Source organism: Rousettus aegyptiacus, unplaced genomic scaffold, assembly GCF_014176215.1.
Source record: "Rousettus aegyptiacus isolate mRouAeg1 unplaced genomic scaffold, mRouAeg1.p scaffold_m13_p_12, whole genome shotgun sequence".
Classification (NCBI taxonomy): domain Eukaryota; kingdom Metazoa; phylum Chordata; class Mammalia; order Chiroptera; family Pteropodidae; genus Rousettus; species Rousettus aegyptiacus.
The window spans coordinates 82,946,927-82,966,846 of NW_023416287.1; the positions used below are offsets into that span (position 1 = coordinate 82,946,927).

Consider the following 19,920-nt stretch of genomic DNA (forward strand, 5'->3'; position numbering starts at 1 on the left):
AGGAGTTTAAAGCAGGAAATGACATAAACAGACAACATTTCAAATATAAATGCATGTACACACACCCCTGACATAAAAAATTTGTCATACTATGGTTTATCTCTGTTGTTAAAAAGTAAATATTTTAAATTGTGTTTCATTAAAGAGCGTATGTATTTGAGGTCTTACTATGTATTTGTAGTGTTTAAAAATGAATGGAATTACAACATCTATTTTTCTAATTTCCTTCTTGCTTTGACCAACTCATTTTGCAGTCTCTCGGTTTCTCTTAAAAATGGTTAAATGTCACCATCACATTCATCGCTTCTTGAAATAAGCACCAGCGAAAGGCAATCGGTGGTGCTGCCCAGAACGATCTCTACAGAGAAGATAATCTTCCATGTATCTTAGGCTGATGACATGATATTTCACTGTTAAAAATAAAGTAAAATTGCCCTCTCAGAGTAGATCTTACATATTTTCCTGTTAGCTCCGTTTTTAGGTTTTCCGAATCACAGTGACAAGAAGGCACCAGCGACCCACTGGTGTGGTTCCCTGACGTTAATGAGCGTGCGAGGCTGAGGGCCTCCACCCTGCAGTTAGAAATTACACTTGGCGACGACGGCTATAATTTTGTCATTTGTCTAAGGCTGGGGCTGGCTCCTAAAAACCGATGTCGATAGTGACATCTAGTGGATCTCGAATAGATAAAGTTCTGTGACCTACGTATGAAATGTTTAATTAATTGTCAAGTACTGGTCAGGGAACCAGCTCCACCTGTAACGTAACCACATTCTAAAACACGGAAAAGCGCGCCAAGCCAGCCAGTGTGCTGCCCCTCCGAGTGCGAAGCATCCGGAGTATTGAAACTTACTTCTTCTTCCTGTAGACAGAGGACCCGACCATGGAGCGACCCTACACATTCAAGGATTTCCTCCTCAGACCGAGAAGGTGAGGCCTCGGGGGCAGGCGCCTTTACGTTTGGTTGTTGGTTTGGTTTTCTCTGAGGAAGAGTCCACATCTTTTCCTGTTTCATCTTTTTTTCAAAAGTCATCATAAATGTGAAAGCCGTAACCACGTCGTATCCTTTATAACCGTTTTTCTTCCTTCGCGCAGTCATAAATCACGAGTTAAGGGATTTTTGCGACTGAAAATGGCCTATATGCCGAAAAACGGAGGTCAGGATGAAGAAAACAGTGAGCAGAGGGATGATATGGAGGTAAGCTGCAGACTTTCGGGCCTTGGTCTCTCATCCTAGCCTAAGATCATATTAATATTCTACCTTAAGACTTTATAATTTAAGGAAGTAAAAGTTTATAAAGCTTAAATATGGAAAAAAAAAAAACAAAACTTGAAAGCGCCCAGGAATCTGTCTTTGACAACTTACCGTCTTTGTTTTTTTAGTAAAAAAGATGGAACTTTTTATTTTGTGCTACAACACTAATAACTGATGGGGTTTCTCGGGATCAAATGCTGAAGCCATATTTTATTCCTAGCCCCGTCCCTGAGTGAAATTCTCACATATTCTCACTGCTTTGGACTTTCAGCTCCATAAATTCCTTTTAGCCCTTGGAATTGCTTCAAAGTGGAGAAAATGATTAAGAAAATCTTTTCCAGGTTTCTTACACATTTGGTGCACAGGTGATACACGCATTAGGAGAGCTTTTCTCTAGAAATGCCATGTTGGAATTAGCTGTCCAGAGGAATTTTCTTTGTTTTCCTCCTGGCACAACTGCCTGTTGACCTTCCTGTCACATACCTCTCCCGTAGGTCCCATTGTCCCTTAGCACACCCTTCAGACAGTGCCGTTTTGTTAGATGGAGCCCAGTCTCATCTTGTTCTGAGAATGCCCATTAAACAAGGCCTCTCTATGGCTTATTTGCACATCTGTTTGCAGCTGCTGGATGTATGTGATACGTGAATAATGTATGATGGGCAAGTTACCCAAACCTCCCTCAGACCAAGAGGTCATGTTTCCAGGCAGTATTTCATTTGTGAGCTTTCATCTCTCGATGTGCAGAGTGAAGTGGGTGGTAGACAGTCATGAATGTTAAGATTTCATAAGCACATCAACAGATTTTTTATCTCAAATCCCAGGAATTTTTTACACTCTTCTAGCCTTCCAACAGCAGTCACCAGTGAATTACTTAATTTTCCAGTGACTTTACTAGGGGATGTTAGGAAGGAATACTTAATGCCTAAAATATGTGTTGCAAAATGTAACCCTAACTCTGGTACCGTGAAGCCTGTTTATGTGGCGGTAGCCGGTGAGGAGTTTCTAAGGAGAAAGCTGCATGTGGCTCCTCGACTTCTTCTGGCTCCCACGACTGTGCTAGACGCAGAGCAGGAGCTGTACCTCCAAAGCCACCTCAGTGCCACTCTCCCTGGGCAGTGACAGAGCCTGGGGCCTCCCGGTCACGGTGCCATGGACTCTGTGGGAACACCCATACAGTCCAGCTTATGTTCCTGGCTCCCCTTTACCCGTGTCCTTGCCACGGCTTTGTGCAGCCCTGGACGCCCTCGGGTTAAAATGACAGACGTGAAATGTGCAAAGAGTATGCCGTGACTTCAGTAACCTCGCGGACCGCACAGACCCATCCGCCTCTGTCGCTCCCTGCCACACAGCCGTCGCGGCACGGTCGGTGGGCCACGGCTCCACAGATTGCTAAGACTCTGCCAGGGTTCATTTCGTTGCCCCTTTTTGGGGAATTTCTTCAAACGTGGCGCGTGAAGTTAGTGCAAGAGCGAGAGCACAGCGGAGCGAGGAAGGGCGCGGCCGCACGGCCCGTCCCCTCTCACACCTGAGCGACTCGCCTCACGACCCGCCTTTTGATTTTATTCCCCAGCACGGGTGGGAAGTCGTCGACTCCAATGACCCAGCCTCTCAGCACCAGGAGGAGCTGCCTCCGCCTCCGCTGCCCCCGGGCTGGGAAGAAAAAGTGGACAACTTAGGTCGCACTTACTATGTCAACCACAACAACCGGACCACCCAGTGGCACCGACCGAGCTTAATGTGAGTACCGTACGGTGGCCGGGAGCACATCCTCACCCTGCGCAGCTAGGTCCGAGCCCGGCTGCCCTTGGGGACGAGGCTGGGAGGCCAGGCCTCCGTCTGCGGAGGCGTGAGGTCCTGGAGCGCCGCGGGGTCCCCCGAGTCGGGAAAGAAGAGCGTGGGAGCCTGTCAGAATCGGCGTGTGACAGAGCCTCTTGCCCTTTGCGCCATGTTCTGCTGTTTGAAATGCAAAGTAATTTATTTCCTGTGTCTTCTTTATAGAGATTCCTGAACTCCAGGGCAGGGGTTGTTGTGTTTCCTACATTTAGCGTGTGCGTGATGAGGATAGCACGTCCCCTTCTTCAGCTCTAACGACAAAGCTCTCGCTCTAACCCAAAAGAGAAAACAGCAAGCAAATCAGCTTTGTAGTTTTCTCTCTTCCTTAAGGTTTTGGATGTCGATTTCCTTTAATTGTTTGATTTGGCAACCCTCTCGAAAAACTTTTATTTTTCCTTTTTTTTTGGGAAATTTATATGTCGCCCCCTTGATATAATTAGGAGCACATGGGAGGGTTGCAAACGCAGAATTAGTAATTACTGTTTGTTCTAATCCCTCCCCAGCCTCAGGGATGCAGCAAACTGATTATTGTTTTGTTTACTTGGCAATTTTTGGTTTCATAATCACAAATGAACACTAGTTAAACCTCAGCTACTATAAAAAAAAAAAAAAAGGATTTCAGGCAGCTTCTTTTTAAAAATCATAGTATATAGCAAGACCTAAAACTATTAGTAGGCAATGCAAGGCAAAAACAAAGTATTAAAGGAAAAGGAAAAATTATCCTAGAAATCACGAGCTTCCTGGCAGCTAAGATATGGAGGTCATTGTCAATTATATAATTTATAAAAAGCCAAGTATTAGGTGAGATAATTTTCTCTTTAATCCAGACTCCGAAGGAAATTTGCTAATGATGTTTTTGAAACACGTGGTGTCAGCAGTATCATGATGGCTGGTTGTATTGACAACCCTTCTATCTTTAGAAATTGCAAAAAGATATTCTGCGTATGACTCTGGGTGAGGAAGGCGGCCAAGAAGGTTGGACTGGGTTTTGTTTGATTTAGAGGTAAAGCTGGCAGAATCTGTAACAACAAATAGCCAATCCTGCCCGCGTCCCCAAGTGGGTTCTTGTGAATATCGGTTGTCCTTGGTCAGCTTTGGACTGCCCGACGTAGATGTCAGCTTGTCAGCAGCGTAAATATCTTAACATGGGGATGATGCTGAACTCTTGTAATTTTTTCCCCATGGAAATGGTTCAGTTGGTTCTTTAAATTTTTATTTTAATTGCTATTTCCCTTTAACGACCATAGCTATTAAAATTATTCTAAGCCATTTGACTACTCTAGCTATTTGTAGTAAAAAAAAAAAAAAAAAAATTGCGCGCACGTCAGACTTGGTTACAGGTAGTGATCAGAAGAATCTTGGTACCAATACCCTAAGCAAAGCACCATTATCTACCTTTGCGAAACATCATAAAAAAAGGAATACCTGAAAACATAGCACTCTGTGGGGACCGGCGTGTCATTCTGACTTCTGTAGAAAAGTGACCATTAGTGACCCACAAAGGAGGAAATACTAATGGCCAAGACAGACATGGAAGGATCTTTGCCTTCATTAATATTTATGCAGACCGAAGTCTATATTTGCCTCCATTAATATTTATACAGACAGAAGTCTGCATTTGGGGGATAAACGGAGGCAATTGCTGCTTTCTCTGCCTCACAGAGTTGTGAAACTAATGAGGGAATTCCTGAGAAAACACTTCATATGTTTTTCTAAACATACCGTCTTGGTGGCAGTGGCCCAAGGAACGAAACCAAAACAAAGGAACTTGTATGACGCTGGCTCTTCGTTAGTCCAGAGGCGACACGGGCAAATGCGGTTCTTCATCCAAGCTGGGGCTCACGCATAGTTGAAGGAGAAGGCAGTGACTCGACTGTCCCCATCAGTGAGGCAGCTGTGACGAGAGGAGGAACTGAGCCAGGAAGGGCCTCAGCAGAACTGGGTGGAATTCGAGGAGTGCCTCTTTTTCAACAATTGTGACTTCTAGAAAGCCAGAGAAAAGTTAGATAAGGAAAGTTGGTTTCCACAATGACCACCTCATCTCATCTGAACTTTCGGAGAATTTGGGGATCTTCCCCCCTTAACCTCACTTGGCTTGGCCAGAACCCCTCAAGCCTTCCAGAATTAAAGAATTGTTTTAATTCAAAAATAATGGTTTTCGTAATTCGGTTTTCACAGAATACTACAGTTCTCTTTGGAGGAAAACGATACTAAGTGTCTTTATTAAAAGGCCATATCTGAGGAGATCAGACATGTGCTAAGCAAAGAATTAAGACTCTCCCGATGACTCATTTCTTAAGGAGTTTACTACAGACTTTTGTCCCAAACTTCAAGCCCCTGAAAAATATCCGTGCCTTCAGGCTGTTCTTACAAGGTCCTACTCCATCCTATCTCTTCCAGACTCGCCACCCATAGTCATAAACGGGTGGGCCACGGGAGGGACCTGATCATGCACACCGCTTTCCAATTTCTCTTCTTCCTTAGCCTCGTGGTTGTGCTGCTTCCCCCTTTTCCTCCAAAAAGCAAAACAGACCCAGAACATGCCTTTTCTCCTGGCTGCCTTCAGATGTCAGCCCTAATGTGCCCGCCTTCCTCTGTCCGGGTCTCTGAACGCCTTCTGCCGCTTCCGTCATGGCACAGAGCACATACTATCCCAGTTCCTTGTGTGAGCACGGACTGTTCTTATTCACAGATCTGCCCCCTGCACCTGGCACAACGTAGGAGCTCAACAAATACCTTTTAACTGAATCAATGACTACAAATGAATCCCTTCTGAAAGTGATTATAGGCACGTGGTTTAGTGGAATGTCTAGGGCGGGTTTAGCCTGAATGTAATACTTAGTACTTTAGAGCAGAAGACGACCATAAAAGCTTCTCCAGCCCTCTCTAATCTGATGGTGACCTTTAAAACACCCGTAATTTTAGATTTGTCCTTATCCTGTTTAAATATAAACTCTAAACTTTTTGCCGTAAAAGCCACAGATTTTTTAAATAGCGAGGAGTTGTATTAAGACTATAAATTAACATGAACTTGTTAAACTCAAACCCTTATTTTAACTTTTTATTAGCTCTCTTTCTATAACATTTTATACTTATTCTCTCATCTTAGCAATAATTTAGTCATATCTAGGCAACTCAGATCATAATTACAGTCACTAATGTATATGAATGTAAACGATATGACACACTGATCTTAATTGGCACCGAACTTGATAAATCTGTTTTTTTCTCGTCTCTATTCATTGTTTTTAATTCCCATGAAAGTCAAGTGAAGAATATATGTGTGAAATTAATGCCTGAAGAAAATTGAAAGAGCCACTTCTTAAATTTTTTCTTGCCCCCAGTAAAATCATTTACCTGTTTTGTCAGAGTAGAAGTATTTTCACATGTTCATGTTCCCATCAATGAACATTTATACTCACAGTCAGTTTCAACAACTTCCATTCCAAACCCTTTCATTTAGTTGCTAAATTAAATGCAAAACACCTCCATGATGTGAAAATTCTCATTTTATCACTAAAGGCATAAAAGCCTGTGGTTGGAATTTCAAAATCAGAGGTATCTTGCTTCTTTATACTTTTTAGTTGTTTTTGGATCACACTGATTACTAATTAATGGAGCATGTTAGGTAAGGAAGATTGGCATAATTGATTTGTAAATGCCCTTTTTTCAAAAAAATCGGTCCTTCCAAAATAATGGAATTTCGTATACTCTTGAGAGAGAGACAAAATGCAGACATGGTAATATGAAAACCATCTTTTTTCAACCTCATCCTCTCAGAAGTCCCTGTCACAGTGCAGGTGTATGTTATGGCCTGGTGCATAGTCTGTGCACAAACATTAGACACTCAGTGTTGACTGAATAAACGATGACTGATATTTCAAGTGAAGATTTAAAATTTTGATGAAAGTTACATAAAATGTTTTTAAGTAAGGCCAGTCATCATAGAGCGAAATGCTTTCATCCTCAATAAAAAATGAAAGAGGATAATGTAAAGTTTCCTTTGCCTTCTTAGATATTACTGAAATATTTTACATATTTCATAAAGGCATTTTGATCTTCTAATTTTTTTGTGTTCTATAATATCTTCTAATTGCTTTTTATAATCATTTCGTGATTAAGATGTGAAAGTCATATAAAATTGACTGCAGCAACATAAAATCACAAATAACAATGTTATATTTTCTGACATATCCAGTGGTATCATTTTTATCATTTGGTTTTGGAGGTTTCAGAAATTTTATTAGCATACTTGTGTGTCCCTTGATTTTAATTATTTTTTATATGGCCATAATTATGTCAGTTTCTCTGAAAGTATCTCTATTTAATGTACTGTTTTTGTCTAGATATATTTTAATATGGCTGTAAAATATGCAGGATACATATTTCTGTTACAGTTCAAAATTTTGTGTCTTGGGTGTGCAGACAGTAAAACTGCAATAATTCAGATTTTCATAATAAAAATTATCATTTTACTACAGAGTAAATGGAAACTAACCTTCATACTGCTCCTTTTACCAGTAAATTTAATCATGTACAGATGTTTGAAGTACTTAAACTATCTCAGAAACTGGCTTTAAAAAGTCACGTATTTATTTGCATACAAATGTTGTTAATTGCAAAGTTGTCACTATTCAGAGGTCCAACAAACTCTTTATTGGGATGTAATATTAGTTTGGAACTGTATTAAAATATTTTAAAACCTATGTTATTGGAAGACTTTATACCAAGGACCCTTGATTAATAGTATATTTTAATCAGTCTAAAATAGTATTTTCATATATTTTGAAATTTTAATTTGTGACATCATTTTTGTTAAGTGACTATGGTGTCTTATCTCAAGAATCAGAGTGTTTTCTCTGAAAAAACATTTCGACATTTAAACTTCTAGTCTAAAAGCCTCCAAGTAGTATTCCTCCAGAAGGATGTGCCTGTAATTTACTACAAGTTTTTAAGATAGAATCAGTGCTTTCAGATCCTGAATTAAGAGAGTTATATGACAGAAAAAAAAAAAATAGAGTATGAAGTTGTAGTGTTCTTCCAATTGCAGTTGATTTGGGAGGTTATTGCCAGATGCTGGTGTGAATGTTTAAAAGTAGTTTAACGGGGACATGCAGTGTGTCATGGTTCTGAGCCTCTATCAAAACGAGATAGATCCACAGTAGCCAAAAATTCATATTGGGGCAGGAGCACTTTTCTGCAGATCCCAGCCTTGAATTTGTACTGTGTACCCTTTTTGGTCTGTTGTTAATGCCCAAAAGTTGCCATCTTGTCATTGCTAGACTCCCAGAAGGGTCACTACTGACTGGTCATGTGTGTGAGCTTCCTGTCACCTCTCCTTAGAAAGGCCTGACATTACTGGGGCAAATAGAGGACCTTGATTTCTTTTCAATACAACAGTACATTTTGAAGTATATGCCTGGAAGATGCCCAAAATATTGTGACTGATGATTTAAAAGCTGTATTTATTTGATCAAAACAAACCTAGGGCTATACTTTAGCCCAAATACAACGGAAGAATTCTCACATGTAAAGGCCCACTAATTGTCCATTTGTTTAAGAGCGCTGGCATTTTAGCAGGTGTAAGGCCCTTGCTGAGCTTTGGACTCTCGCCGAAGGGCCACCCACCCGACACCGACCCTCCCATCTCACATCCCCTCTCCCCTCCCTCTCAGGGACGTGTCCTCGGAATCGGACAGCAACATCAGGCAGATCAACCAGGAGGCAGCACACCGGCGCTTCCGCTCACGCAGGCACATCAGCGAGGACCTGGAGCCCGAGCCCACCGAGGGCGGAGAGGGCCCCGAGGTACGCGTCCCCGTCGGCGGCCCCACAGCCTCCAAACTCCGAAGCCCCTCCCACCGGTCCGACTCGATTCTATGTCGTCACTTCTTGGTAAAAGCTGTCTAAAAAATAAAGCTTGTATCCTCCTAGCTAATTGACAACCATCAGGAGGTTAATTTAGCAAGTGCTCGTAAAAGCCCTGCTTGATAAATACATGTATCTATATCATGACAAAAGGGAACAACATTATTTTTAGTATGGAAATCGTAAGATCGTTCACTCTGTAATTTTTCTCCGCCCAGAGTCTCCCCACATCTTGTTAGATGGGAACATGGTTCTCATTGGACCAATGAACGAACTCTGCGACTAGTCTGGGTACCAAATACAAGTTCTTACGGAATAGTTTTGACGTCGCAAAAGATATTTATTACCTAGAAAATGCAAATTTGGGTGAATCAAAATGTTTTATAGTTTGCTCCTATAATTTTGATAAATTACAAAGGAGAAAAGTTATGAAGAACAAGTTAGCAATTATCATAACTTCCATGCTGCCTTAACAACTGTTTACTTACTAGAAATCCATTAAGGACGTTGTGTTAGGAAGAATATCATTTACATAATGTTCCAGTGACCAAAATTGGAAAAGCAAAATCAATGATTACATAATAAATTTACTAAAAGGTACTTTATACCAGTGTTTAATTAGTGTTTATAGCATTCGGTCTTTTTTCATTGTGAAACTCCAGCAGTCAGAGTGAAAGAAAACCCATGAAAATCATGAATGAGCTGCTGAGAATATTTTTTTAACCCTGCATATAGCAACAAGTGCCGAGAGTAAATCGCAGTTCAGAGAAGTGGTGCTGTGAAGTAGGGTAAGAGCACAGCCCCCGGAAGCAGGCAGGTGCTGGCCCTGCCTCTTCCTCGCTCTGTTCCCTTGGGCAGATCACCCTCTGGGCCTCTGTTTCCTCATCTGTTAATTAAGGTAGTAGTCATATCTTCCTGGTGGTTCTTGAGAAGATTGTTTGCCTCCTTAGTTCTCAGTAAACATTAATTAAAGTTATCATAATGGTTATTGCTGGGGAAGGGACGAGAGAGGATCCCTCATTCCCGGCATTTACCCCAGCGTCTCATTCCTTGGTAGCCTTGGGAGACCATTTCAGAAGAAGTGGCCGTCACTGGAGACTCCCTCAGTCTGGCGCTGCCCCCACCGCCATCCTCCCCCGTGTCTCGGACCAGCCCTCAGGAGCTGTCTGAGGAACTGAGCAGAAGGCTTCAGATCACTCCGGACTCCAATGGGGAGCAGTTCAGTTCTTTGATTGTAAGTAAGAGTCTTGTTTGGAGGAGAAGCTGAGCAAATATTTTTAGCATTTCTTGTTGCTTTAAGAGAATCTTGCATGCACATAATGACCAAGGGTCTGCCAGCTCCCAAATAGCTCTGACATTTTTCCAAATTCCTCCTAACCTAGGAGGAGCAGGACTACACCAAAATTAGCCCGAGCAGGTGGGAGCCTTTCTTGATTTATTAAGAACTCAGAAAGTAAGAGCCCATGACTCCTATAATCATCAGCTTTACATTTGCAGCATTTCTTTTCCCAGCCAGAGGCTCATAAAAAGTACTTTGTGAGAGGTGGTATTTTGCACTGGGATGCAGGAGGTGCTGGGTCTCCTAATCGATCTTGAGTCATACTCTGCATGTGTAATCATCTCATTGCACAGATGAAGGCGTGGTTTTTAAGTGACCTGTCCAGGACAGGGTGAGAATGGGAGAGAGAGGCTACCTGCTAAGTCCCAAAGGATGAATCCTTGAGAAAGGTTGTGGAATTGAGACACTGACAGGATGGTAGCATTTGAACTTGGGTTCTCAACCATCAGGGACACTCTTTCTAGAAGCTTCGGATGGGGCTAAGCCCTTATGAGAAGCAGCAGAATCAACCATGAAGACATCTGTGTTTAACGATCCAAAACTGTGCAGAAAAAGCCCATAGAAAAGTCCTGCTTGTGCATATAAAATCGAGGACAAATGCAACATCACTGTTCCTTAAGAACTTGAACTTGAAGATGTACCGTAGTAAAGATGGTGGTGACGCCACTGAAAATGCCATCCTAGAAAAATAGTCGTTGTCACAACCACATCAAATGTAAACAGATGGGAGGACTGCATAAAATATAAGAGCAAGCAAGTACAAAATTGTTACTTCTTCAGTTATAATGTTCATATTTAAAAAGACACCATTGGCTCATGTGGTATGAGTTGTAGTGACTACTTACTTAGTGTGGTTTTACATTAAAATTCTGCGAATGTTTTTCAGAAAGAGAACTACCACAAGACGAAAATGTAGTGCCTAAAGGGGCAGGAAAAAAAAAAAAGTATGCATATATGGGGTATTCGAATTGGTAAAACCATTTCTGTGGAAACAACATAAGCGATGAAGCCATATATTTAAAACCTATGAAGGAGGGAAGGAATAGTTATAGCCATACTGATTGGATCTGTTAGACTTTTTCAAAAAACCATATAGATCAGGAGTCCCCAACCCCTGGGCCGAGGACCAGTACCAGTGTCTGGCCTGTTAGGAACCAGGCCGCACATTAGGAGGTGAGTGGCAGTCGAGCAAGCAAAGCTTCATCTGTATCTGCAGCGCTAGCATCACCACCTCAGCTCTGCCTCAGATCATCAGGCATTAGATTCTCATAGGAGCACCGGTTCCTGGTGCCAAAAAGGTTGGGGACCACTGAGAAGACAAGTGACAGGAACATTATACATTACACATTAGATTTATTAGGTTAAGTTCGCTATTTTCCCTCATTCCTTATCTGTACAACCTCAACTCCATTGAGTAGCTAAAATTATAAATACCTGACCCTTTAGAAGTAGTAGCATTAATTATATTTGAGTTTCTCTAGCCAAAGAATCCAGTTGGTTCTTTGTCAATGATAATAGTAGTCAATAAATGTTTAATAATCATATGTGAGTATTTCTTCCTCTATTCACCTCACATAAAAATTTACCCAGAGGTCATATCCCAGACCAGAATAGAAGATTCCCAGCTTCTTGTTTCCATTTTTAAAGCAACCCTACAGTGTTATGGTGGCCTGTTGAGTCCCCTTTCATGGTTTGACCCCGTTCTCTTATTTTTGGGTGTTATTTCTAACTCGACGCCAGTCAAAACCTCAGTCCGCTGAAAACACTGAGTGAGAATGAAGGTGGAAGGTAACTTGACTCCTTAAAGGATCACGCTCATTGCTCTGAGAAGAGGATGCTTCGTTTATGTAGCGTCTGTCAATCCCAGAGCGGTGAATAGGGACCGGCTTATTTTTTTAAGCCAGCGAAGAAAGCCGTTTCCGAGAATGCGTTTTCTCTGATGCTTCGTGTCCTTTCTCCCCCTCCAGCAGAGGGAGCCCTCCTCGAGGCTGAGGTCGTGCAGCGTCACGGACGCGGTCGCAGAGCAGGCGCACCTACCGCCGGTAACCCACGCTCACTTCCCGTCCTTTCACTTAAAATCAGCGGCTACTGAAAATGCGGCTTTTCCTTAAAATCATCGGGGCTGCTGGGGAAGAGTTTTTCCTGTGCAAACCCACTGACCGTATAAACAAGACATTCTAATTTCCTAGCCAGTTGCCCCTAGGAGAGTGAATTTCTGATACAAAGATTTGTTATTGCCACCAAAGTCCCTGGAAGGGTGAAAATTTCATTAGTCTTTCACCCAAATTAATACCAGTTCCGATGCTCACTTAACTTTAAACTACTTAACTAAAAGCATATATTAATTGCTGCTTTTTAAAAAAAAAAAAAAAAAACAACTTTAGCTGTGATTCAGTGACCTGTGTTTTAAGAACGTACCGAATCCTTTTAAACAGGAAGAACTCTTCTGGGTTGGCTGCAATGTTCCTTTCTGTAATTAACAGAAAGGAACAAAGCCTCTGTATCTTCTCTCTGAAGGCAACTCTGCTGACTAAAGAATTAGCTCTAAGTTGTTTCTACTCTCCCCCAATTTTTATAACTAGCAGCAAATATGGAAGTATGAGGGGTGTTTTAATTAAATAGGGCATATGTGAAAATGAATATTCAAATTGGAAGCCAGACCAGAACTGCCCGGGGAGATGTTTGGTGTACACGTTAAAAAACAAGAAAGCTTATCTAAATTCGTTTGGTCTTTTGGAGGAGAGAATATGTCGTTTTAGCATTTTCAAGTTGACATTTAACTGTGACCAATTTTTTCGTGACTGAATCTTCAACCATTTATTATGTGTGAAAATGAAGTTGGGGAAAGTACACTTACAGGTTTTGAAAGCACAGTGTCTTCCCTATTGTATACATTTTTGCACAACTCAAAAAGATATATATATATTTTTTTTTTTTGCCTGGGCGTTAGTCTTTTATGTTTACAACGTGAATTAATGAGTGCACTAGTCAACCGAGTAATTAAAATAATAGATTCACTTGGGGGTTCTGTCAAATGTGCTGGTTGATAAGAAGCTTGACAAGCACGTCCTTTCTGGGATGGTTTCATTGTGGGCCTCCCCCAAAACAGAACGATCAGCTATGATGATGGACTAGCGGGTCCTCTTCAACCTCATGATTCTGTGATTTTTCTTGATGAATTAATGGCACTTCCTCTCCTTTTCAAAATCAATGTCAATTTTATTTGCCAAAGAGCTCCTTTTCCTGGAAACTGATGAGTCCTCCCTCTTTCCTGGTACTCTGTGAAGCTGTAAACTCACTGATTACCAGCAGTCTCTTAACTTGAATTTTGAGTCTGGCAGATTTAAGAATCTGCTAATTATTTAACTGCAGGGGCAAAACCATAGTGGTTTTCAAAAATTTTTTTTTTAAAATATGACATCTCATGTTATTATTATTGAGGTTGTCAGTTCATTGTTCACCCAAATCAGACGTCCGTGGGTGAGAGGGTGGTGGCGGTCCTATTTTTCTTCTGGTCATCAGTGATTGCTCAGTTTTACCTGGACAGAGTGGAGCTCAAGGTTCTGATTGACGCCATCTGCCTTACTGGCTGCAACAGCAGTGATTCTTGATTCAGTAAACAATGGTGGTCTCCCTAAGTGCATTTCACTGATGTAAATTATCATTCAACAGCCCAGTGCCCCAACTAGGAGAGCACGTTCATCAACTGTCTCGGGTGGTGAGGAGCCAACGGTAATGATACCCTTGATTAGACTTCAGTGGCAAACCTGTGGGTCGGTTTTAATACCTTGTATAGTGGTGAATGTCCTCTTCTTTTTTTTTTTTTTTTTTTTTTTATGAAATCAGAAAGCTTTTTTGTGCTAGAGATGCACATGGTTCTTATTTTAAACCTCTCACTTTCACATTGGTCAAAGGTACTGGGTAAAATAGCCATTTTTAGTCTCGTGGTTTCGTTAGGAATGCCATCAATACTGTAAGGGCGTTTAATTTGATCACTTAGAATATATTTTTGCCGTTTAGTGTTTATTCTTCCGATAAGCTTTCACTGTTTATTAGAATGCTTGGGTAAATGAATTTGCTGGAAGAGAACCGGGGAGGCCAGAGGAGTTGAATGCAATTGTACGTGTGCGGATTCTCAGCTGCGCACAGGGCTCTCTCTTGTGTGTTTTCTATTCCACACTCTAAACGCTGGATCAGCTTTTCTGTATCACGAGCATGAACCAGGGACCTTTCTCTACTACTGGGGGCTTTACTCACAGGAACGAACGAGTCTTCATATACTTGCGGAGAGGGCAGGGAGGGAACATATTTAAGACGTTTAAGAGGTCTAGAAAAGATGGGTGTTTCTCTAAGTTAAGTGTCTGTTATTCTTATTCATTATTTTAAATAACTTCTAGTATTCATGTTTGTGGGTTGCTCGGATTTCACTACGTATCTTAATTGCTTGTTTTCTACTTGATCCCTAAAGCTAGGTTAGCTTGCTTTATGCTTTTTGAGCTGCCATACCTATCTGAAGAATTTTCGTTATAGTTTCACCTTTATTACATTTGTTATAACTGCTTATTACTTGAAAATTTTTTAAAATACATATACAATGGCTGACTTTCTGCAGGATGTTGATGACTCAAAGGACAATTTAGTTATATTGTTAGAATTTAATACTCACCATTGTACACTGGAAAATCAAATTGACAATCAGCAAAACTCAGCCTAGTTCAAGGTATTGAGCTGCAGTGATTTCTGCGAAGTCATGTGCTGGGCGGGCCAGGCTCAGCCACCAGTAGAATTCAAGAAATTCCAAATGAACCAGCATAGTTCCTGCTGTGCACCGGAAATTTCTATGGGAGTAGTAGGGCAGCCCGGTAGATGAGATCATTTCATGAAATAATTTTAAGAGAATGCATACCAGCGAGCATCCTCTGTCATTCACGTTTGCGTTTTATCGGCCTTGGAACCTGCTGTCGGTATTGGAGCATTGCAGCTGCTGTGCTATAAAGTGGTAGGAGACCCTGGACTGGGAGAGCGCCGGGCTCGGTGGGGAGAGCGGCCTGGCAGGACGGGGTGGCCGCGTGACTCGGGCCCTGGCGGCCGTCGCCCCGGCTCTGGTCTTCTTGACTGTGCTCACCCTTCCCCACCAAGGAAGCAAAACGATGAGCTTGTTTTTGTTTGTTTGTTTGTTTTTATTCGTAAGTCCTGGGCAGTAGTAGTAGTTCCTCAGCGTTTTGCCTACTCTCATGCTTCCTCTGTGCCCGGCGATCTTCCCGCTGCAGGCCGCCGACTTATTTCATGGCGACATTAGAAGTTTAGGGAGGTTTGAAGGTATCACAGCTGCTTGTCTTCCACCCTCACCGCCCCTTGTCGCCAGTGGCCTTTACTTTTTCTTTTCCAGTTTCATCTCCCGCCACATTTTTTTCCCTCCTCAGCTTCCTCTCCCGTCCCTCTCCATGTCGGCCCCACACTAAAGTGTACAGTCTCATGCTGGGGTTAGGCTCTGTGCTCCCACAGATGTGCATGTGCATGCGTGCGCGTGCGCGCACACACACACACACACACACACACGAAAGTGGGATCTCATGTACATATGACCTAGCAACTTGGTCTTTTCCACTGACAGGCATTCCCGTGGGCCACGTTAATAATTACATAATATTCCGTGATGTGAATGGGACACAGTTCATATCATTTTCCCTCACTGCTGAACATTCAGCTCTCACTCCTAGCCCTTTGGCCACTGCATACCACGTCGCATTAACCATCCTGGTACGTCTGTCTTTCCATGGTAGGGCTCTTATTTCTATAGTATAATGAATAAGCCCTGAGCCTCACCCGGTAGGAGGCAGTGTCCTGAGTCAAAAGTGGCAATCAGAACAGGTTGTTCTCCATGGTCCTTTGGAAGGAAGTCTGTAAAGAAGCATGTTAACCACACCATCTCACATAAATGGAGCTAGATTATAGGTTGCCGGTTCAGCTCTCAGTGCGAGGTAGAGTGAACGTTTTAATCACATGCCGTGTTCTCCGCTGCACTTCCAGATTTCCATGAGCCGATTAGTCCTGCGAACTGTGATTAGTTCCAGGAACAAGTAACTGCGATTGAAAGTCGTGCAACTTACAGGACTCGATCCTGAAACTGTCCACAGCACAGCCAAGTTATTTTAGTTTATCAATGTCCTCATAAATCCCCTTTCCAGGGATGCTATAATTGTAAAACTGTCCTGAAGTTTTTCAGAATGGAGTTTTCTGAGAGCGTATCTACTTGCCTCTCCCCCAAAAATAACTCACGGGGGAGGAGGAGCACAACAGATTCCACTCACCGCGCCATTTAGCCAAAGCATTTTTGGTCATCGTGTAAACAATAGGAGGTCAAAGCTTGATGGCATGTACTTTGCCAAAAAGACCGATCGGCTGCTCACTTAGGTTGCAGCTTGGGTTCTGACTTGCTTCGACAGAGACGATTTTTGCACTGTCTAGGTAAAAAGTAGCCTGGCAGTAGCTCTTTTGTGTTGGTGCCATAGCTAGAGGAGAGGGGAAGAAAGAGCTTCAAAATACTCGTGGGAGGATCGAGCCTGCACGGCGGTGTTTCTTCTGCTCTGACTGAACCCCGCACCTAGATCCAGGACGCTCTGTGGTCCGAGTGTTGGAATGGCCATTATGGGGCTTTTGGGAGTTTATCTGGAAATCTGCCAATGGAATAGTTATTGCAGTTTTGTAGAAAGTTTTCTTACAAATTATCTTGCCTTGCCTGGTAAATATGTTTTAGAAATAACCATCGAAGCCGCTGCGTCATGGCCTCAGTTTTTTGCTGGAACGTGCTGTTGAGCTCATGCGGTAGATTATTTAGGCTTGTTAACCGAGATCTCCAAATTCCATGGCAGCATCCTTGATCATGCTTTCTAATTCAGGGTCCTGCAGCAGGCTAGGGACCCTCTGATGTGACCCTCTCTGTCAAGGCACATTGATGTGATGGTCGTGAGCACGAAAGATGGGAAGAGCACAGGGAGAAGCTGAGCTAAGAGATTTACACCCTCAGCCCAATAAGAAAACTGCACCTGGTAAAACATCTGGAGAGCTAGAAGATCCTGATCAGGAAAGATGTACCCAGAATGAAGCGGTTTCCTTTTGTAACCTCACATGTGGTCTCTTGCTTCTTTTGCATTCTCTTGGGAACATGGGTAGCTCTGGTCGGCATCTTGTTTCTGAGCCCGCCTCCCTTAGAGTAGCACCCCTCTCCCAGTTAGAGATCTTATACGCAGCTTCCCGACACCCAGTACTTCCTCCTGGGACGGCACTGACCTCAAATGTCCATCTCGTCGCCTCCGTGACTCACGGAAACATCCTTGCTATTCCAGTACCTCTCCACCCCGACTGCATATCTCAGACTGCTTCTTATAAGCAGAAGTGTCTCAGGAATCCTTTCTCGATCTAATTTGGACTATTTAAATATAGTCACTTTATCCCGGACATGTCTCTAAACCCGGAAACTGCCTGTGCTTCCTTTACCCTTTGCAGAGACAGACTCTGCATGGGCAGACAGGGTAAAGACAGCCTCAGCGATCAGGCTACTTTGAAATTCTCACCTCGGATTGCCAGGTGGCCTCCTGAGCTGGGGCAGTTGAGGTATCCTGTTCAGTCCTCTTGATTCTATGTCACTCGAGTGAACGCAGACCTCCCCTGAAAGATGAGTGTCCTAAGCCGATGAAGAATTTAAGAATGAGCAAGGAAGGAACACATCCCCATAGCAGCTATATGGAGGAAAAAAACATTCAGAGCATTCTGGTTACAGACAGTAACATTCGACAGTTCGAAATTCCTTTAAGCTCTACATGGTTTGACAGTAAAATTGAGTAACTAAAACCTATTATTGTATTTTTCTCTTTCCTGACGACCACACTAGCCATGACCCTTCATAGTTAAGACTTCAGGGCCTTATGACTGAGTTCTGTAAGATTGTGGACTCCATAGCCATACGGGGTTCATCGCACAGTAGGTCTGAAGCTGCTGGAAATCTCTTGCTGTTTTCCAGACACCGGTGTTTTCGGTACAAACAGAATTTAATTCACTTACTTGGTCTAGAAAAGAATAATTCTCTGGGTGTACATTACTGTATTAAACTGATTAGCAAGCAAATGCAAGATATTAAATAATAATGATTTCTCACACAAACAGCCATCAGTGGCCTATGTACATACCACGCCGGGCCTACCTTCAGGCTGGGAAGAAAGAAAAGATGCTAAGGGACGCACATACTATGTCAATCATAACAATCGAACCACAACTTGGACTCGGCCCATCATGCAGGTATGCAGATCGCCATACAACTGAAAATTGCAGGCCGTGGAAGCTCCACGTTCCCGATATTTATGTATGGTTCTGAAAACCCCACATTTTAGAAATCTTTTTTTTTTTTTTTAACGAGGAAAATGCATTGTCTTAAGCATACTATTTGCCTAAGGAAGAAGTTGGTCCCCAAATCAGTTTATGTCTAGCTATGTTTTGTTAAATGTCACGCGATAGATATTTTCAAAGTAAGAGCCTATTACAGTGTGTAGCTTCTCTCCCAACCCCCTTCTTCCCTGAGGCTAGTTTTTATGTTGGGCTAGTGATTCATTTTTATTTCCCTTGAATGTGTTCTCCCATTATTATGTTTAATCATTTCCTCCATGCTTCAAGTAGGCCAGACCTCTTATTATCGCTGGCTGTGTTGTTGTTTGGGTCCACAGCCCTCATCTCACACACACACACACACACACACACACAGGGAGATCCTCATGCGAAGCTAACTTGTTTTTGCCTCCAACATAGCTTGCAGAAGACGGTGCGTCCGGATCCGCCACAAACAGTAGCAACCACCTAATCGAGCCTCAGATCCGCCGGCCTCGTAGCCTCAGTTCGCCAACAGTAACTTTATCCGCCCCGCTGGAGGTGAGAAGGCCGCTCATCTAACGGGGGTCACATCTGTCCCGTGACTTCTCATTCTCTCTTCTCTCTTAACTGGGACTTCCGTTTTTGCAGCCACCTTCCTGTCTCTGACCCGTCATTGTGTTCGTGGTGAAGGGTGTTCTCGTGCAGCCTTACTACATGCTTCTCTGTTCCGCCCGGCTCACATCTGATTTTCATTCTCATTTGGCTGAGGCCGTGGGGACTTGCGCTGGATGTGTGGGCACCTCTTTTTCAGAACTTTCTCCATTCTTGTGTTTCGCTCCTGATTGCTTGTTACCTCATTAGACTTGCATAATAACTCTTCCAAATACCAATGCTTATATTGAGTTTTAAAACAGCAGCTATGGCTTTGATCATTTTGTTCTTTTTCTTTTCGACTCCAGGGGTCTCTCATTGTATGGGCATACGTGTTTCTGATGCGTATTTGCATCTGTAAGTCATTGCTGGGCATCTGCTTGTGCTCTCCTGTTTGTGCGATTTTAGTGCCATCCCTTAACATCACAAGCGTCCAAGAATCCAGAGAGTAAACAAACAGTCGAGGCGCTACACTTGACTGCGTCTTAGAGATAGATGTGGGTTTCTCTGCCCTAGCGTTACGCTGCTGCTAAGCAGGAATGAACAGTAGCTTTTCCAGACTGTGATACGTCACGGGTAACTAACTGTGCGATTGCAGGTGGTCGTCTCCGAT

General features: G+C 42.7%; 1 protein-coding gene across 14 annotated transcripts in view; it reads left to right on the forward strand.

Annotated features, from left to right (window-relative positions):
• NEDD4L (NEDD4 like E3 ubiquitin protein ligase) overlaps positions 1-19,920 on the forward strand; it is a 297,333-nt gene that overhangs the window by 226,685 nt on the left and 50,728 nt on the right. For 10 of the 14 annotated variants that reach the window (XM_016129127.2, XM_016129129.2, XM_036230085.1 and 7 more), the window contains 9 exons: positions 869-930; positions 1,096-1,198; positions 2,826-2,992; positions 8,764-8,896; positions 10,014-10,190; positions 12,263-12,337; positions 13,968-14,027; positions 18,459-18,590; positions 19,095-19,214. In XM_016129127.2, the coding sequence (XP_015984613.2) occupies positions 869-930; positions 1,096-1,198; positions 2,826-2,992; positions 8,764-8,896; positions 10,014-10,190; positions 12,263-12,337; positions 13,968-14,027; positions 18,459-18,590; positions 19,095-19,214 (1,029 nt within the window). The remainder of the gene's footprint in view (positions 1-868; positions 931-1,095; positions 1,199-2,825; positions 2,993-8,763; positions 8,897-10,013; positions 10,191-12,262; positions 12,338-13,967; positions 14,028-18,458; positions 18,591-19,094; positions 19,215-19,920) is intronic. The other 4 variants (XM_016129128.2, XM_016129120.2, XM_036230083.1 and 1 more) reach the window with 3 other exon arrangements.